Source organism: Panicum virgatum, chromosome 9N, assembly GCF_016808335.1.
Source record: "Panicum virgatum strain AP13 chromosome 9N, P.virgatum_v5, whole genome shotgun sequence".
In the NCBI taxonomy this organism is placed as follows: Eukaryota; Viridiplantae; Streptophyta; class Magnoliopsida; order Poales; family Poaceae; genus Panicum; species Panicum virgatum.
The window spans coordinates 34,689,910-34,710,532 of NC_053153.1; the positions used below are offsets into that span (position 1 = coordinate 34,689,910).

At 49.8% G+C, this 20,623-nt stretch overlaps 1 protein-coding gene across 1 annotated transcript; it reads right to left on the reverse strand.

The window, feature by feature from the left end:
• Positions 1 to 4,734: 4,734 nt before the first annotated feature.
• On the reverse strand, positions 4,735 to 5,699 carry LOC120688989 (dehydration-responsive element-binding protein 2C-like). The gene has a single exon (XM_039971332.1). The coding sequence runs from the start codon at positions 5,341 to 5,343 to the stop codon at positions 4,735 to 4,737; it is 609 nt and encodes a 202-aa protein (XP_039827266.1). The 5' UTR covers positions 5,344 to 5,699.
• Between the last annotated feature and the right edge of the window lie 14,924 nt (positions 5,700 to 20,623).

The following is a 20,623-nucleotide window of genomic DNA, read 5'->3' on the forward strand; positions in this document are numbered from 1 at the left end:
TACGGCATGGGGGGATCACTCCTCATCTGGAAGTAGTACCCCCCCCCCCCACTTCGTCCTTGCTCCTTCAGGACCTCACCAGGACGAAGAAATGGCGGAAAAGGATGACGCAGAGCCGCACCCCCACGAACATCTCGCACAGGTGCACGAAGATGGCCGTCAAGAGGATGGAGTGCGGCATGAGGTGTTGAAGCTGGAGGCCGAAATCTTCCAGCAGTAGTAGAAAGAAGGAGGAGATCGGCAGCCCCAAGCTGGTAGAGATGTGCGAGGTGAACAGCACAAACTCCCCGGCGCGCAGGATGCCGAGGGGAGCCGAGCCTGCTTGAATCCCCCAACCAGTCTCCTGAGCGCTCCACCCCAGCAGGCGGCACACTGTGTTCAGCTCTTCTTCAGTCTGGAAACAACGGGGATGAGCAAGGGTTGCCATCTCACTATGGAGGTGAAGCAATCTACGCGGGGGAGCAAGGGGCGAGGAAGCTCGAAGGCAAAGGGGCGCAAAGGTTGGAAGGAAGAAGGCGAATGCGGAAAAGTAACCGCAGTATACGGCTCTTCCCTTTATAAAGCCTTACCCAACCAGCGCATCCCGGAACCATCGCTGCAACCCAAGCGACGCCACACACCTGGAGTTAACCGCCCAAACTATGACAAGGGGGGCCAGGCCCACCTGTCGGGGAGGGCGGTAACCACAAAGGTGTGAAAGGGCGGGATCTGAACCGTCGTCCGTGCGTGAAGCGAGGTGGAAGCTGAGCTGACGTGTGCGCAGTAAGCGCTGGCGTGCCGGGCTCTTCGGGAACTGCGCCGGTGGTAAATATCCCATTTATTCCGGCCGCAACGATGCCGAGCGTCGCGCGCGTGACTAGGTGAACCACTGTGAGTGGGACCCATAAGTCAGTAAGCTGTTGCGATGTAATGAGGTAGCAAATAACCCAAAGGATAGTCAAAGGCGGTCAAGACCTCAGCACTAAGAGGCTTCAAGTTAAGTAGAGCCAAATCGTTGTAGTGGCTCCACCTGCGGGTTCGTTCCTCTCCCGAGGTGGGCCCGGGGGCCACTGTCGGTACCCTGTATCAGGAATACCCACTTCTACTGCAACAAGGCAGGACTCGCATAGTCATCTGTGACCAACGCCATAAGGGGTGGAGCTGCCGGGCCCCACGAGCCAGGCTCCTACCTCACCGGGCCAATGGCCCCGGACCTGCTCCCCGCTCTGGGACGGGTCCGGTGACGCCACGTGTCCCAAGAGGAGGGGGAGCTCCGAACCAACGGCCGGGGGCCCGGACCCCCCATAGGGGTACGGGACCTCCCCGCGCCTGCCCGGACCTCCCATACGCGTAGAGCCAGCATGCCGCCAGGGGGTCCGGAGGTTCCACGTGTCCCGCAGGTGCGAGCGCAGGCACAAGTCTTCCACTGGATGACTCGCCCACCTACCGCATTTAATGCGGATGGTTGAGGCGTGCTCTGCACCCGCGGCACGCGGGGCAGCCTTTTTCAGGCCTCACTGTAGACCGCGTTTTACCGAGGACACAGTGCAGTCGCCTGCGCCGCACCCTCGCAGAGCCCGTCTATCGCATTAATTGGATACGACGGCACGTCACTTTTCCATCATGCCGCCTACGCCGCAAGCTACACGGCCCGTTCAGCTACGTGGCAGGCGACGCCGCTAGCTACGCCTGGCACCATTTCGACAAGACAACGCCTAGTTATGCTAAACGGGGGATTCAAGGAGCAGGCAAGAAAATCCAGGAGTGAGATCCCCTTCGCCTGCATCGCCATAATGTATGAACAGTACGTTATTTTATGCTACATCATTGGGCCCAGCAGCCATGTACACGCCTCCCTTGAGATATAAAAGGGAGACACTCGCTGTACACAACAAGCTCTCCAGAGCGCACTCAGACACACACTGCACTCAGGTCCAAATTCCTCAGTCTTGAGCAATACAGCACATAGTGGACGTAGGGTATTACGCTCCGGCGGCCCGAACCACTCTAAACCTGTTGTGTTCATCGTGTTCTTGGGTGAGATCGAACTAATCCTAGCTAACCCCCGAGTACTCACCCTCTGGGCTTAGGCGGGTGCATTCCACCACCCGGCTGTGGTTTGCCACACCACGACAGTGCTTGTTGTTGTAGGTGACCTGAAACCTTGTGTACATGTAATGGGTGCTGCTGAGCATCCTCTTGGATAAATTATTAACTGATCGTGTGGGATTAGGACACTAATCCAAGAAAGATGCTTCGATGTATGGAAACAAGTTCTAACACAGCCATATTAGTTTCTACGCCACACCGAAGAATGAAGTTCAGTCATAAACTAGAGTTTCCCTCGACAGAGTTGACGACGCGTATGCAGTCACTTGAACAGCAGAATAAGCCAAGAATTGCAACTAATACTGCCGACTAATATAACCCCGGCCCCGCGCATGTGTGCACACAAGCAGGGGGTCAGAGTTAGAGTCAGAGTCAAATGAGTTGTTGCCGCTCCTGGTCGTCATCGGGCGGGGATTATGTAGAGGGTTCAGTGTATATGTTCAGGTTTCAGAAAACAGACATGATGCAGCTAGCTAGCTCGATCGGGCTAGCCATTAACAAATTTGTGTTGTGGCAATCGTGGATATCAACTGACACTAGTATTATTATTAATTAATCATCAGATAAAGCTGAAGCCCCAGTGAAGATTATTACAATCAGACACGTGTTATGCGTTGTGACAGCTTAAGAAATCTTGTCTGACAAGTAGGGCAGTAGGCCGCTGCAAGAATTTCGTAACAATCAAGCAGACCATTATATTTCATTATACACTGATGATTGGTGAGTTCGATCCATCAAATAATAATACCAACTTGCTTTGTACTTTATTTACTTCATCTCTACTAGACTATTGCAACCGGCCGGCGTTACTGTTAGAGAAGGCTTAGGAAGTGTCATCCGTCAAATATCATCAACATGCATTGGTGCACACCAAATAAGCAGGAGTACAAGATTTTTACAACATATATATGTCAGTGCATTAATTACTAATTCTGCTAATTTAAGGATGCAAAATAACTTTTAGTCACAAAAAAGAGAAAGATATTATACATAATTAGATTTGCCAATTACTGTAAGATCTCAGACTTTTGTGAGTATAATTTCTGGATGGCCGACGGTTTCTTGTTTTCTCTAGGAATTTTATCAAATGGACGACGATGTTTGCACTGTGATTTGAATGTCCCAAAGGTAAAAATGCTTCCCTCCGCCCCTCTCTGGAGGCTACAGGCGGGAGGCACGAAGCCTTAGGCAGGAGGCGGAGGCGCGACGGTAGTGGTCGCGCCTAGCGGCGTTTTCGGCCGCCAGGGATGCTTTTTTACCGATTCCACGGAGTTTAATCGCTGCCGCGCCTTTAGACGCGGGTTTAGGCGCGCCTAGCGTTTTACCGAGCGTTTAACCCATAAACACAAAGCTAGGCCTCCGTTCAGCGTTTAATCTGGATTAAACGGCATTTAATTATGTTTTTTTGAACATTGCCCATGACTAGCAAAAAGCTCCATCATTGTTGACTCAAGCGCGACACCCCTTGTTTATTCGGGGTCTGTCTTCCTCTCTTTGTAGAAGGCCCCAGTGATGGATCCAGTGTGTCCCTCTGAAGACTACCTGCAAAGGAGAAAAAACTCGAGTAAAGTTAAAGGTTTCATCATTTCGGCAGAGCCATATAGCCCAGCACATGGCGCATGCTCCGACTAGAATTTGGCATTTTAAGCTTTTCCCTATCCCCTGTAACCAACCATCAAAAAGATGAGCTACATCAGTCGGAAGGGGTATTCCGAAACAGATCTCAACTATCCTCCAGATCAGCCTAGCCATATGACAATAAAAAAAGAGATGTGTTGATTCGTCTATGTCTCAAAAGCTACATTTTAGACTTCCTTGCCATCTCCTTCTTGCTAGATTGTCTCTAGTCAGAGTAACACCCTTAATCAAACACCACATAAAAATTTTAACTCTCGGGGGTAATTTTAGCTTCCATAGTATGTGCTTCCTCGGTACAATATTCGGAGCAACTAGTGCTTGTATATAGATTGTACCGTGAAGGAGCCATGTTGGGTTAGCAACCAAACAAAAGTATCTTTCCGATCACTTAGTTGGATGGACATCACACGTGCCACTAAATCTAGCCACGCTATGCGATTATTTCCTACTAAGGATCTGCGAAAGGATATGTTCAAAGGGGTCGCCCCAAGCACTGTGGCCACAGAAAGCGTGTTTTTTTCCTAGTTATGTTAAAAAGAGATGGATATTGGTACTTTAGAGCATCTCCAACCGGGAGACTAAATGGGCCTCTATCCCTTCTTTTAGTCTCCCAGGTGGAAAAAACAACTCCAGCCAGGCTCCTAAACGGGCTACTATTTTGTGGAGGCTACCAAATTTTGGTCCAGAGCCTCTAGAATTGGAGGCCCTCTATTTTCACCCGCGCCCCACTTTTTTTTCCTCTTTCTCCTCTAGTTCACTCGCTCGATCGATCCACTCCTCCCGCGCCGGCCGCCGCCGCCACCATCCCGCCTCGCCGTCGCCGGAGATCCTCGCCCGCCGCCGGTAGACTCCCCGCCATGGCTGGATCCGCTACCTCGCGGCATCTCCGGCGACGGGCGCCCTCCCCGGCCGGCCGCACCTACCTCGGCATCCAAGGAACCGAGCGCGAATCCTTCCCCTTCTCCTCGTGCCCCACAAAGCACACGAGCCAGCTGAACCAAGCAAGCGCTACTCTCCCCGACGACCGGCCGGCGGCGCGCGGCACGGCAGAGAAGGGATCGGCCTCGGCCATCCTATCTGGGATGTCTCGGTACGTGGAGATGCTGGACATGGCCGTGCGGAGTCGAGCATCATGGCCGGCGACGGCGGCCAGGCGACGGTGTGGTCCCAGAGGCCGTCGCTGGGGGCCTCGTCGAACACCTCGGGTGGCGGCACCTCCTGGAAGCCCCCTAGGCCGAAGTCCTCCGCCTTGGGCAGCCGCGTGACATAGTCCTCGAAGTCCTCCGCCTCGGCCTGCTGCTGCTGGTGGCTGTGGTCCACGGCCCCCGCCAGCTTGTCCGCTATCATCTGCTGCATCGCCGCGGTCGGGGTCGTCGCCGCCGAGGAACTGGAATTGGAGTAGTTGGAGCAGTTGGAGTTGGGCGAGGCGTCGTCGGCGGAGCTGCAGGGCGCGGAGTGCGTCATCGCCTTGGCCATCATCACGGGCTCCTGCTGCTGCTTGTAGTTGTAGTACTGGTGGTGGCGTCTAGGGGAGGACGGTGACGCCGCCGGGGACGCCTTCATGACCACCATGTTATTGTTCGCCGCCGCCGCCGCCGCCTGGGGGAGCGCGAGCATGAGGTTGAGCCTGGCGCAGTCCCCATAGAGCGCCCTGGCGGCGGCGTCGTAGGCGCGCGCAGCGTCGAGCGCGGTGGCGAAGGTGCCGAACCAGAGTTGCGCGCCGCGGTGGCGAAGGTTCCACTCGCACTGCCCGCAGACGGCGCGGATGTACTACAAGCCGCCGCAGGGCCAGGCGGCGGCGTCGTCGTCGTCCTCGTCAGGCGCGGCCGAGGACGACGCCAGGGCCAGGAGCTCCGGCGGCCTCCGCGCGGCGCCCGTGCTGCGGCCCTTCGCGGCGGCCGCGGATCTTGGCGCCAGCGGCGATCGGACGGGGTTCTAGGTCCACGACTTCGACACCGCGCACAGGTCATTATTTCTGGGAGGGAGGTCTCCAGTGGGTGCGGGAGGGGGAGAGGGAGGACGGCGGCGTAGCGCGAGCTCGAGCGCGAGCGTCCGCGGCGGTGGAGAATTTATTTGTTTCGCTGACAGTTGGGTCCCACTAGTCAGATTGATTTAGGAACCATCATTTGGTCAGGCTGGCTGGAGTCCGGAGAGAATTTCAAGCCCCTAAATTTTATGGGACTGCCCAAAAATACAAAATATGGGCTCATATTTAGTCTTCCGGTTGGAGATGCTCTTAACGGGGTGTTCCCTAACCATGTATCCACCCAAAAGCGAATCTGAGACCCGTCACCCAAGTTAAATTTGCCACTTCCCAGAAATTCCTTTTTTTTTGAATCGGGGCAAGCCCATTTTCCATTTCACGAAACGGAAAACATTATCCATATTACAAAGTAGTTCAGCTACTAAGACTAAAAGAACAGCAAGTAGCTAAGACTAAAAGAACAGCAAACAGAGTGTTATCGCCGTAAATTAACAGGATTAATTTATGGGCCGAAAGCAAGATGGGTTTAAAGCAGAAGATTGAAGAAGGCTTGTAAATCGGCTCCTGCGTGAGCATTTGGGCTACATGGGCCATGTATCTTAGATTTAGTTTAAGATTAGAGATAGAGTCCGATCGGGACAAGATTAGTTTAGATTGTTTTCCAAGTTTCCGGACTATAAATATGTACCCTATGTTATTCATGAAAGAAGAACGTCATCACGTCTCGCAAACAACAATCTCGGCGCATCGCCACCCCTAATCCTAGGATTTCGTCCAAGTAAGCACCGTGCTGCCCTGATCGCTTCTTGCAATCAAGGCAGCGTTGTTCTTGCTTTTACCTTGGTATTACTCGTACTGAAGCGTTTTTGATGGCGAGTAATGCTAGTTATCTTGATGTTCGTAGCATGGCTTTTAGTAGATCTATCGTGTCTTGTTGTTTATCATCTACGAATATCATGTTGTCTCTGTGCAGTCACGTTTCAATCTTATGCTAGTTCTTGTCATATAGGATTAGTTGCACAGAGACAACACCCTGCTTCCTTTATGTTTAGTAGATCTGATCTATTATGGTTTGCTCTTATTCTTGAGAGTTGGCGTAATATCTGCTAGGTTAGGCCTTGCAAACGGGTTGGATGATCCGGTGGTGTTTTAGATGCTTTATCTTAGCTTTAACAGGGAATTGATCCGGGAATCGGCTCTCGCTAGTTCTTAGGCCTCTGTTTTTTGTTATGGTTTAGTTATCTGTTACGTTCATTAGGCCCAGTTACGTGTAGGACGTTCTGATCTAGCAGTGAAGCTTTTACCGTTGTGGATTAGATCATTTAGATTTAATTGGAGCAGTTTTATAGTTATTTGCTTTATCTGTCAACATCCGGATGCAAACAGATCCCATCTGACACCGGGACTTGATCGGCTCTTTAAAGCCGATGCAAGAGTCGTCCCGGGGAGCCGACTACGGCTCGGACTTACGTTTCCACGTGTTTGTGCATGCAGGTCAATCATCGCAAGCACGTCCGCACCTTCCTGAACGGGTATAGGTCAGGTGGCACGCCCTGCGTCTTCACAAGCCGCGGCGCGTTGCTGGAATTGCGGGCCGTCGACGAGGGAGCAGTGCCTGCCAGTGCTCCGGCGACCTCCCGGCTCTTCGTGTTGCCTGTCGCTGCTCGCCGGTGGGTTTCGACCGACAACACATTCTGGCACGTCCAGTGGGACACTCATGAACAGCAACACCCACCACAGAGACGACGGGAGTTCAAGATTAAGAACCCGCTCCCAAGCCCATCACGTATGAAGAGCTCCCTCCTGAACACAAGAAGAAGTATGATGAGATCAAAACTCTGCTGGAAGCCGATCTCATTGGCTCTTTTGAGAAGACCCGCAACCATGGCATCAAGTGGAAGGGGTTCTCACCAGAAGGCGCTCTTGACAACGTAGATTTGTCTGTGCCATCAGAAGAGCGCACCAGAGCCTTGCGTCAGGAGATGAACTACATGGTGGCCCATACGCTTCATCGGCACTCTCAGAGCCTGATGAATGAGCTCGAGCGCGTAGCTCATCGTGTCATCCAAGAGATAATCAAGAACCAGTACTCTCCATTGGGACCAACCCTGGGGGGTCACGCAGAGGAAGCTGCACTACATTCTAGGCCGCAATTGCCGTTCTCATTTGCGGCTCCAAAACCACAGAGCGCGCCGATCTACGTCGTCCACAAGATCGGCGGTGATCCTGGAGAAGGCCAATTCCTCACCGAGCCACCCAAGGAGATCCCGCACGGCTACACGTGCGCCTACATCCCTGACAGTGTCAGTCCAGCACGCTCGGTGCAGATGGTAAACCCAGGAGCTTCTGGAGCAGACGCGGAGAAACAAGCATGGCTGGCAAAGTACGCTACTGGGCCGAGTGCTGAGCCATCGGCCCCAAGAGTCCTTAGTGTGGAGCAGGTCAGTGCAATACTGAGAGACCAGTTTGGCATCCTGCCCAAGAGGAAAGCGATCGGCTATTCCAAGCCATATCCAGGTGACTACGATTTGATCCCATTGCCACCCAAGTATCGGCTCCCTGAGTTCACCAAGTTCAACGGGTCAGAAGGAGCCAGCTCCATAGAGCACGTGAGCCGATACTTAACGCAGCTTGGGATGATCTCAGTATCGGATCCGCTGTGGGTCTGGTTCTTCAGCCAATCTCTTACAGGCCCAGCTTTTGGATGGTACGCGTCGTTGGCTCCAGATTCAATTCGAACCTGGAGGCAGCTGGAAGATCAATTCCATACCCAGTATCACTCAGAGGCTGCTGAAGCTGGAATTGCCGAGCTCGCCCAAGTCAGGCAAAAGCGAGGAGAGACTGTGTCAGAGTATATACAGCGCTTCAGAGAGGTCAAGAACCGATGCTACTCATCGCGCATCACAGGGAAGGAGGCAGTCGACTTGGCTGTTCTGGGGCTCGCTAAGCCGATCAAGGATCTGGCTTTCCAGCTGGAGTTCACATCTCTGGCGCACCTGGTGCAGAAGCTTACGGCATACGAGCTTTATCATCCTGAGCTGTACCAGAACAAGTTTAAGTGCCATGTGAACATGGCCCAGGTGGATGAATCTGATGACTCTGGTGAGGAGCAAGAAGTGGCTGTGGCAGAGTGGACTCAGGGGGCAAACCCTGTCTCGTGCAAGTGGATCAAACAGCAGGGGTTTGTGAAGGGCTTCGACTTCGACGTGACCAAAGCAGAGCAGATATTTGATCTACTCCTCAAAGAAAAACAGTTGAAGCTCCCAGAGAATCACAAGCTACCGACGGCACAAGAGTTGCAGGGGAGACTGTACTGCAAATGGCACCACTCGTTCACTCATGCCACGGGTGAATGTAAGGAACTGCGTCGTCAGATCCAATCGGCTATCGAGCAAGGCCGATTAATTTTGGCTCAACACACGATGAAGGTTGACACGAAGCCCTTCCCACAAGCCAACGTGGTAGAGTTGTCGGACTTCACTCCTACGGGCCAGAATTTTTCATTCCAGATCAACATGGCGGGGCCCGTACGCCGTCATGACAAGCAAAGGAGAGATGCTGTTTCTGGCAAACGGCCCCAGGGTCAAGATGAACTAGGGCGACAGCATATTACTGAAGAGCAAGTGCGTCACATTCGTAACCAGCTTCCTGCTTCCGATCGGCTTCTGGAAAAGTATGAATATCAGCACAAGTTGCGTCGCCGATATCAATCGGAAGAAGAGGAGTACGAGTACCGCACAGGGAGGACGCTGGGAAGGCGCCAGGCTGTACGCGACCACTGGCATTGCCCGTTCTTCAGGTACTGTTGGAATTCCGGCATGAGCCGATTGCCTACCATAGATGATTGCTTGGAGTGCAGGCCTCGGGCACGCCAGCCAGGCGAAACATCAGTGTTCCGGCGCTTGGGTTCCAAGGTGCGTCACGATGATCACGTCCAGCGGTCATCCAGGGGTGATTCCGAGCCGGAAGAAGAAGACAGGTACCATCGCCCACGGTGGTGTCCTGACGGGCTTAATCGGTCACAGAAGCGCAGAGTGCAGCGCTTGCGTAATCTGGAAGAGGCAGAGGCAAAGTACCTCGACGTCCTGAGGAAGGCGTGTCCGGATCTTGCGGAACAGGTCAAGCGATCGCGAAGGGAGGAGAGGCGCCCTCCAAGAAAAGAGTGGCGCCCCAAGCAGACAAAAGCCGATGAGAAGCCATCGGCTGATGTGAACATGGTGTTCGTGCTCCCGTCAGAATTCTGGGCACCCCAGCCGGAGGATTTACCTGTTGCACAGTTGGATCTGGGCCCACAGCCGATCATCTTCGAGAAGCCAAAGGAAAAAAGCTACAAACATTTGAGAGGGCTGTATCTCAAGGGCTTCATCAATGGCAAACCCGTCAACAGGATGTTGGTCGACACCGGCGCTGCAGTCAACCTGATGCCATATTCAGTGCTGCGCCGGTTGGAACGTTCTTCTGCCGACCTAATTAAGACCAACGTGATGCTCAACGACTTCAACGGACAACCATTAGAGGCAATGGGGGTCCTTAATGTGGAGCTGACAGTGGGTCGCAAGACTATGCCAACATCGTTCTTCATCGTCAACAGCAAGAGTACATACACAGTACTGCTTGGGAGGGACTGGATTCATGCCAACTGCTGTATCCCTTCCACAGTGCATCCCTGCAGACGATTCCAGAGAAGTCTCGCTTGCAGATATGAATGCCTGGGACGCAGAAGGACAAGAGCCGATCTCAGGGATCGCCCTGGAAGATTGTGATCGGATCGAGGCAACAAAAAATGGACTGAGGCTGGTCTTATCCACTGGTCTCACAGAGTAAAAACATCCTGGCATGCTACGGGGTGTAATAGAAATAGAGAGGCCGGTCCCAGCGATCGGCCCCGAAAAATAGAAAAATCCTTTTTCGGGGTTGAAAATGTTACATCATGTACATACGATGGCCTGCTCCAGCAGTTGGCCACTCACTGTTTGTTTGGATTTGGATGATAGTGGAAGTATAGAAGCGGCCAGCCCATGCGGTTGGCCAAATAATTTTTCTTGTCATCTCCCTGTGTTTGCTGCTGACCTTGTGGATAACGAAGACTCGCCTGCGTTCGCAGCTGGTTTTTCAGACGACAGCAAACTAGGATACGGGTTCACGTCAGCTGATGATTTGGAAGAGGTTGACATCGGTCCTGGGGATAAGCCACGACCGACATTTATCAGCAAGAAGTTGAATCCGGTCTTGCGAGAGGAGATGATTGCACTACTGAAAGAGTACCGGGATTGTTTCGCGTGGGATTACATTGAGATGCCCGGTCTAGACAGAAGCATTGTCGAGCATCGGCTCCCGCTCAAGAAAGGGTTTCGGCCGTTTCAGCAACGAGCACGTCAGATGAAGGCCGAAGTCCTAGAGGAAGTCAAGAAAGGGGTGGAGAAGATGTTGGATGCTGGGTTCATCAGGCCATGCCGGTATGCAGAATAGATCTCTAGCGTGGTACCGGTACAAAAGAAGGATGGCCGATGGCGTGTCTGCGTCGATTTTAGAGATCTCAACAGAGCGACGCCAAAGGACGAGTACCCGATGCCTGTTGCAGAGACATTGATCAACGCAGCTGCCGGCCACAAGATGATGAGTTTTATGGACGGTAATGCCAGCTACAACCAGATCTTCATGGCCTTAGAAGACGTGAACAAGACCGCGTTCAGAGTACCAGGCGCAGTCGGCTTGTTCGAATATTTGGTGATGACCTTTGGACTGAAAAATGCCGGTGCAACGTACCAACGTGCCATGAATTACATTTTTCATGATCTCATCGGCAAACTGGTAGAGATCTATATTGATGATGTCGTGGTCAAGTCCAAATCAGCTGGGGGCATCTCGAAGATCTGCGTCAAGTTTTAGAGCGGACTCGAAGGTTTGGGCTTAAAATGAACCCAAAGAAGTGCGCCTTTGGAGTATCGGCCGGTCAATTTCTGGGATTCTTGGTGCATGAACGGGGAATCGAGATCGGCCTGAAAAGTCAAGAAGCTGTGAAGACGATGAAGCCACCAACTACGAAGAAAGAGTTGCAGAAGCTCATCGGTAAAATTAACTTTGTCAGACGATTTATTTCTAATCTGTCTGGGCGCATTGAACCGTTCATGGGTTTAGTAAAGATCAAATCCGATGATGAGTTTCGCTGGGGGGCAGAACAGCAGCAAGCTTTTGATGAAATTAAAGAATATTTGTCCAAGCCTCCGGTGTTGGTTCCTCCTCAGCAAGATAGACCGTTCTACGTGTACCTATCCGTGGGTGTCACTTCCATTGCTTCGGTGTTGGTCCAGAAGCACGATGGCCAGGAGAGGGTGGTTTTCTACCTCAGCAGGCGCATGTTAGATGCCGAGACCAGGTACCCTGAAATTGAGAAGCTTTGCCTTTGCTTATTCTTTACATGTACGAAGCTTCGTCATATTTTGCTCTCGGCAGAAACAATTATCATATGCAAATCGGATGTCATAAAGCATATGCTGTCGGCTCCTGTCCTGAAAGGCCGGCTTGGAAAATGGATGTTTGCATTGTTAGAGTTCGATATTCGGTATCAGCCTGCAAAAGCAGTTAAAGGACAGGCACTGGCGGATCTTGTTGCAGACAGGATCAGCACGGATATTGCTGCACTATTTATTCGTGCTTGGGCTATGTTTTTCGACGGATCGGCTTGTGATGATGGATGCGGTGTGAGAATTCTGTTGGTGTCGCCTCGAGGGGCGACTTACTCCTTTTCCATCAGGATGACTGCCCCGTGCACCAATAATTTGGCGGAATATGAAGCTGTCTGCAAAGGGATGGAACTGCTCCTTGAAGCTGGTGCAGAAGCGGTGGAAATTTTTGGAGATTCGAAGCTGGTGATTTCTCAGCTCACGGAAGAATATAGATGTGAGAGCGAGGCTCTTTTTCCGATATGGATGCAGTGCCGTGAGTTGATGTCACAATTCAGGTACATCAATTTCCACTGGATACGCAGAACTCTGAACAATGAAGCCAATGATTTGGCTCAGATGGATTCTGGCTACAAAGAAACAGTCGATGGAGTCGACGTAGAGGTTCAGTTTCTGGAACCTGGAGACTGGAGAGCCGATATCTTCAATTACTTGAAGGATTCGACTCGGGGGGCACCCAGAAGGATAAGACTCAAGGCCATGAAGTATGTTCTGATAGGGGATAACATGTTCTACAGGACCTTGGAAGGACTACTGCTTAAATGTCTGGGACCTTTAAAGTCAAATCGGCTCTTGCATGAGGTTCATGAAGGAGCCTGCGATACTCATCAATCGGCTCATAAGATGAAGTGGCTGATTAGGCGATCGGGTTATTACTGGCCCACTATGCTTGAAGATTGCTTCAAATATTACAAAGGATGTCAGGCATGTCAGAGGTTTGGCAAAATTCAGATAGTGCTAGCATCAGTGATGAATCCTATCATCAAACTGTGGCCATTCAGAGGTTGGGCCATGGACATGATTGGTCAGATCAACCCGTCGTCTAGCAAGGGTCACCAATGGGTTTTAGCTGCTACAGATTATTTCACAAAATGGTAGAAGCAGTGCCCATGAGGTCAGTAGCGTCGAAAGATGTGATCGGCTTTGTCAAAGAGCATATCATTCACAGATTTGGGATTCCTCAAACTATTACGACCGATGGAGGGTCGGTTTTTATATCAGAGGAATTCAGGAAGTTTGCCGATGACATGGGAATTAAGTTGATCAGATCATCTTCATATTATGCTCAGGCTAATGGACAAGCTGAAGCATCCAACCAGAGCCTCGTCAAGCTCATAAAGAGAAAGATCGATGAATATCCTAGGCGCTGGCATGAGGTTTTGTCAGAGGCTTTGTGGGCATATCGTATTTCATGTCACGGATCCACCAAGACATCCCCGTATCATTTAGTATACGGACAAGACGCTGTGCTACCATGGGAAATTACGGCTGGATCAAGGCGTGTCGAGTTCCAGAATGATCTATCTGCTGAACAGTATGCAGCCTTGATGAACGATAATGTGGAGGATCTGACAGAGCTAAGGCTTTGGTCGCTGGAGAAGATCAAGGAGAATAAGGCTAAAGTTGCTCGTGCGTACAACAAGAAGGTCAGGCCAAAGAATTTTCAGGTTGGAGACTTGATTTGGGAGGCAGTATTGCCATTGGGAACTAAAGATAGAAAATATGGCAAGTGGTCTCCGACTTGGCACGGACCATACAAGATTGATCAAGTCTTACCTGGGAATGCATACATGCTTGAGGAGCTAGACGGTGTCAAGTTTCCTGTTGCTGTTAATGGTCAACACCTCAAGAAGTATTTCCCGAGCATGTGGGAAAGCGAGTAACAAGAGCCGATGGGATCCATCTGGCTATACTAAGATAGGCCAACACGTTGAGTTGGCCGACAAAAAAAAGGAGATAGGCCAACACGTTGAGTTGGCCGGTAAAAAAAAAGAAAAAGAGAGATAGGCCAACACGTTGAGTTGGCCGGTAAAAAAAATAATGAATGAGAGGCCAACACGTTGAGTTGGCTAGTAAAAAAATATATATGAGAAGCGAGAACAGCCGATGTGTAACCAATGACTTAAGATGTTTTTAGAACAGTGACAAGTTTCAGGTTAACAGGCAGTAATAATTGTTTCTTGAGCCTATCTACTGGTTCAGGAATTCTTCTATGGCGTGGATGGCTTCTGTGCGGACGGTGTCTGCTCTTGCTATGATTGCTTCGTCATCCTTGTCATCGCCTGTAACTATCTGCCGGCTCAAGGTGCTTATCTCTGCGAACTCTGCTTGTATCTGCTCGGCTATTTCCTGGGTCTCCTGTTCGGAGTTTGTGATGGAAGTTTCCTCGGCTTGGATGAGCTTCTTGGTGGTACGAACCTTTTCTTCGAGTTCTCCAGTTCTTTCTTCAGGAGGTCGAGTCGTTTCTTGTTGGCAGACATGTCAGCTTTGGTATCTAGAGTTGCCTTCTTCTGGTTAAGGGCCTTGCACTTTTGAGCAATGTCAGCTTTTCAGAGAAGCTTGAGAGCGACATGCTTCTATTCTCTGTTGTGCTTTGTTCACTTCTACCCGGAAGAATGGAAGATTGCTAGCTGGCCAAAGCTTGATTTGCAGTGGCTCCGAGAGTTGGGATTCTATTTGCTCGAAGATGTTCTTTATTTCACTGGAATCGCCAACTAGAGCAGTGAGTGGAGCAGATAACAGATCCTTGATGAGATGAAGCTGATGTGCCAAATTAGCCGATTGCTGCGAAGATGGTGTTTTTGCTCCAGGGGCAGTCAGACCCATTGATACCGGGTCGAAGGAAAGCAAGCTTGAAATGTCAAAGCCCTGTGGATATATCTGGAGTTAGAGCAAGATACATTTATGAAGCTATCGGCTGGATCAGGATTGATTCTTGTAATGTTACCTGTTCTGAAGAAGAAGCATTGGGCGGTTCAAGAGCGATCGTCCTAATAGAGCTTGTGTCGTCGTCAAGAACATTGATTGCGTCAGTTTGCCCTTCGTTTGCCTCTATCAGTATATTGGGATTTGTAGTCATCTCATGTTGTACTGGACTTTCTGCGTTGGAGATGTCTTCAGCCATGTCCTGAAAATAGAATTACAGTCAACCAGAGTGTGTGTATGCAATAAAGAAGAAGTTTAAGAAAAGATGAATTACCTGGTTGGTGTTGGACTCTGATGGACTCGGGGAAGCTGGTGTTGGTTTCTTGATAATGCGCCTCGTGATCATCTTCCTTTTCTTGGTTAAGACTCGGGGGGCTAACACTTGCAGAAGTTTGTCTTCGTTTGGAAGCTGACTGAAGTAAGTCTGGCTGAATAGTCATTATCACTTTCTTCATTGATGGTGATCCTTTGCAGAAGAGCACATCAGGAGCAGCTGAAAGAAAGTGGAATGGCTCCCCGTTGTTGGTCATAAGCTCTGGACCATCTTGTTGCTGCAAACAGGGTGAGTAAGATTGGTCAGGTAAAGGAATGGATGATCTGGAAAGAGCAAAATGCATGAATTCATACCTCTTCCTCGGAGATTATATATTCAGGATCAATTTGCTGCAGTCGAGGACCCAGAGCTTTCCTGAATACATGTGTTTTCCACATTCCCCACCATGTGCTGAAGTCAATTGATGAGGAGGTGAAGGACAGATCGGCTGGTATTGGGATGTGGAGGTCATCAAACATGCTGTAGCATCTTGAACTGGTGAGACCGTCAGGCAGATCGGCTCTGCTCTCCACCAAGTGGTGAATATGAAAGTGGGGAGGGACCTGTCCTAGGCCAAATTGCCGAGCTGCTATGGCTGGTTGGTAAGATTCATAACCTGGCTTGATAATTCTATTAGAGGTGCTGATGCCAACAGGGAGGAAGCCGGGTCGAATCATTAAAGAGTATAAATGCCGAGTGCTGTCGTCATCGGTAAAGTTATCTAATCTGAAGGCAGTTGGGTTCTCAAAGGATTCAGATTCAGTAAATGGGAAATAGAGTGGATTATCCAGTCCTTTGTAGAAGATTCTGAACCAATTTGCTGCATATGCTGAATTCAGCTTACTGCCAGGAAGACTAAATAAAGCTTGGCCATAGCTGGTACATCTGATTGGTTTGCCACTTTCATCAGGAAAAGATTTCTTGGTCAGGCCTTGGAGGTTTGGGATATGGTGCTGAAAGTACAGTTGTGCCCACAACTGAATAAACCACCAAGGGCCTCCAATTTTCAGTTTCTTTTGGTTAAGCAAGTTAGATGTTATCAAATGGAGATATCTGTAGGTTTCTCCAAGGAAAAGTTTACCTAGGCCGGTGCGATTGCCATGGGCCAGGTGATAGGCCAAGGGAAGATAGTTCTTAGTTGGAGCTAAAGAAGGACCACAGAAGATGAAGTGTTCTAGCCAAAGATTTAAGAAGGTTGTGTGTTCCTTCTCAGTCACTGGACCTTTTGTTTTCATGTGCTGACTCATGTAAGTGCCCCAGTTTGTGCAGTTAACCTTGGATGAAAGTTTGAAGGGAACTTCTGCCATTTTATGGGCAGCTGGATTAGGAGATCCAATATCTAGGCCAGTGATCATGGTGACATCTAGCAGAGTGGGAGTCATGGGTCCATGACCAAAGAGAAAACAGTTCAGGGCATCAGACCAAAAATAGCCAATGGTTTTCAGAAGGTTTTTATCTTTGTCAAGAGGTGATAATGATAAACTAAGTGCATCGGCTATATTCAAATCTTGCCATAAGGGCATATGAGTTTTTGCTACTCTGCTGTACCATGTAATCCAACTTTCAGGTGGGTTAGGCCAGGCTCTTAAGCAGTCGGCCCCGAGGTTCAGATCGATGTTTTGACTCACAAAAGGAATCCTATTTGCTTCACAAGAGATCAAATCTCTGGGATTTTCATAGGTTCGTGGGCCAAGACAGAAAGATTTTGGGTTGGAAGGATGCAGCAAAAGGATGTCTGACACCTGGAGTTCAGAAATTCCGAAGTATGCATACGGCGTCAGGTTTCAGGATTTAAAGTTTCAGAGGCTTAGTAAGCTGAAGAAAACTAAAGGATTAGGCCGAATATTACCTTCAGGCCGCAGATTGCCGCATCATCGATTGCAAAGCTTGTCGACTGAGCTACAGAATCTGCCATGGTCCAGATCCGTTGACTTAGGGTTTGTTTGCTGTGGGTTCTGATTCGAATTTCGGGTGTTTGAAGAGTTCTTGCTCGAATTTGTAGCGCTTGGTTTTCGAATTGTGCTCGGATTCAGGAGTTCGGTTCAAGGTGGAAGTGTTACTCTACTCTTGTGCGGGTTGCTTCTAGTTTGAATTCTCTCGGCTCTTGGATATTTATGGAAGCCTGATGCGTTGCCATCAGCTTTTTGGAAAGTAAGTGAATATACACGAAATTGAAGGAAATTCGATTTCATTAAAGGAAAGTTCATTACAAGGAAAGCCGATTGTTACAAAGGAATTAATCCTTCGGCTTTGTGATCCTACTCCTACGACGCTATAGCACTACTTCTACTGCTCGTAGGTACCTAGTACCTACGGCGCTTGGGGCTTCGGGCCGGCGCATCCCCGCTGCTGTCATCGTTGTTGTCATCGTCGTTGTCGTCGTCGCTGCTGAAGGCGCTGCTGCCGCCTTCAGACCCGGAGTCGCTCCAGCCGTCGCCGCCGCTGCTGTCCTCTTCCTCGCTGTCCTCCTCGGAGGACCCGAGGAACCGAAAGGGCTTTCCGCCCATCGGCTCGTCGTCGTCGGACGGGGAGTCGATCTCCTCTTCCGAGGAGTCGACTTCGTCCGAAGAGGGGTCTACCTCCTCGCCGCTCTCCGACTCCTCCTGGAACAGGAGCCGGAGGTCTTCTCCTTCAGTTTCGGGCTCGTCCTCCTCGGAGACGACCCCGAAATCGAACTCCTCTGCATCCCAATGCAGAGGAGCCAGCGCTTCGTACGCTGCAGTTGGGTCCCACTCTGGCGTCGGCTCCCGACTCTCCGGAATGGAGTCGATGGAAGAAGCAGGGAAGGGGGAAGAAGAAGAAGAAGAAGAGGAGGAGGAAGAGTCTTCGAAGGAGTTGGAGTCGAAGGAGGAAGAGATCGCCATTACTGGTGCTGGAAGATTGGGGTTTTCTGCGCTACTGGCTTTGGGAGGAAGAAGGAGTTCGCTGTGAAGAAGAGCCGATTCGGGGTAAGATTAAATAGTGAGAAGATGGAAGACGGATCGGTAGTTTCACGTTCTACGAGGAGCCAGTTGTAGAGATGTTGCATCTTCCTTGGTGGTTGAAGTGTGTTTAATGAGCATTAACGGGAAGATGAAGCGACGGATTGGTTTTGGAACTATCATTGCCAAAAACAGGGGGGCATGTGTTATCGCCGTAAATTAATAGGATTAATTTATGGGCCGAAAGCAAGATGGGCTTAAAGCAGAAGATTGAAGAAGGCTTGTAAATCGACTCCTGCGTGAGCATCTGGGCCACATGGGCCATGTATCTTAGATTTATTTCAAGATTAGAGATAGAGTCCGATCAGGACAAGATTAGTTTAGATTGTTTCCCAAATCTCCAGACTATAAATATGTACCCTATGTTATTCATGAAAGAAGAACATCATCACGTCTCGCAAACAACAATCTCGGCGCATCGCCACCCCTAATCCTAGGGTTTCGTCCAAGTAAGCGTCGTGCTGCCCTGATCGCTTCTCGCGATCAGGGCAGTGTTGTTCTTGCTTTTACCTTGGTATTACTCGTACTGAAGCGTTTTTTATGGCGAGTAATGCTAGTTATCTTGATGTTCGTAGCATGGCTTTTAGTAGATCTATCGTGCCTTGTTGTTTATCATCTACGAATATCATGTTGTCTTTGTGCAGTCACGTTTCAATCTTATGCTAGTTCTTGTCATATAGGATTAGTTGCACAGAGACAACACCCTGCTTCCTTTATGTTTAGTAGATCTGATCTGTTACGGTTTGCTCTTATTCTTGGGAGTTGGCGTAATATCTGCTAGGTTAGGCCTTGCAAACGGGTTGGATGATCCGGTGGTGTTTTAGATGCTTTATCTTAGCTTTAACAGGGAATTGATCCGGGAATCGGCTCTCGCTAGTTCTTAGGCCTCTGTTTTTTGTTATGGTTTAGTTATCTGTTACATTCATTAGGCCCAGTTACGTGTAGGACGTTCTGATCTAGCAGTGAAGCTTTTACCGTTGTGGATTAGATCATTTAGATTTAATTGAAGCAGTTTTATAGTTATTTGCTTTATCTATCAACATCCGGATGCAAACATATCCCATCTGACACCGGGACTCGATCGGCTCTTTAAAGCCGATGCAAGAGTCGTCCCGGGGAGCCGACTACGGCTCGGACTTACGTTTCCACGTGTTTGTGCATGCAGGTCAATCATCGCAAGCACGTCCGCACCTTCCTGATCGGGTATAGGTCAGGTGACACGCCCTGCGTCTTCACAAGCCGCGGCGCGTTGCTGGACTTGCGGACCGTCGACGAGGGAGCAGTGCCTGCCAGCGCCCCGGCGACCTCCCAGCTCTTCGTGTTGCCTGTCGCTGCTCGCCGGTGGGTTTCAACCGACAACACAGAGACAGGCCAAAGTTCAGCGAGCAACAGAGTATAAAAGGGTCTGACAGCGACCCCCGGCCAGAAACATAGATCATCCATCTAACCATAACTTGTCACCGGCAAAAGAGCACATCTCACACTATCATAACAGTACACTTCAGTTACCAGGATCCTCCAGATCATCAAGCCCACTCTGATCACCTGTCTCTTCTTCGTCTTCTTTCATCAGCTGTATTAGTTCCAGGTGCCGGAAGAAGAATAGGGACAGCTGCCGCGCCACTTTGACGCCCAAGCAGTCTCATAGCTGTCTTCAGCATAGCATCAGCCCCAGCCACAATTATCTCTTTCATCGACTCTGGGTATAAACCCGACCAATATTTCATAAATGCACAAGCATTGCATATTATTTCACAAGGATTTTTTATCACTTTATGCTCAAAAATCACAGCATTCCAAGTTTTCCAGATAGCCCAACAAATTACAGCAACTCCAAGCATAAACACACTATCCCCACTAGCCAAAACTTGATTAATCCAAGACCAGTATCCAGAAAAGGATAAAGGAACAATTGAGGCACCAAAAGAGGTAGCAATCACGCCCCAAATCACTTTAGCAACAGGGCATAAGAAGAAAATATGATCAATCGACTCCAAATCATTACAGAAGACACAACTAGCATCCCCCGGCCACTTCCTCTTAATCAAATTGTCCCTAGTTAAAATTGCATTATTATGAATAAGCCACATAAAAATCTTAATTTTCTGAGAAATTTTTGCTTTCCAAATAAACTTCAAAGGTTCAAAAGATTCATCTCTAGTTAGATGGTCATACATGGACTTGATAGAAAACATTTTATTTTTATGGGAAATTCCTACTTGACTTTCAA

What these genes read in the sequence shown, in the direction of transcription:
- LOC120688989 (XM_039971332.1), bottom strand. Translation starts at nt 5,343, where the DNA reads ATGCTCGCGCTCCCCCAGGCGGCGGCGGCGGCGGCGAACAATAACATG.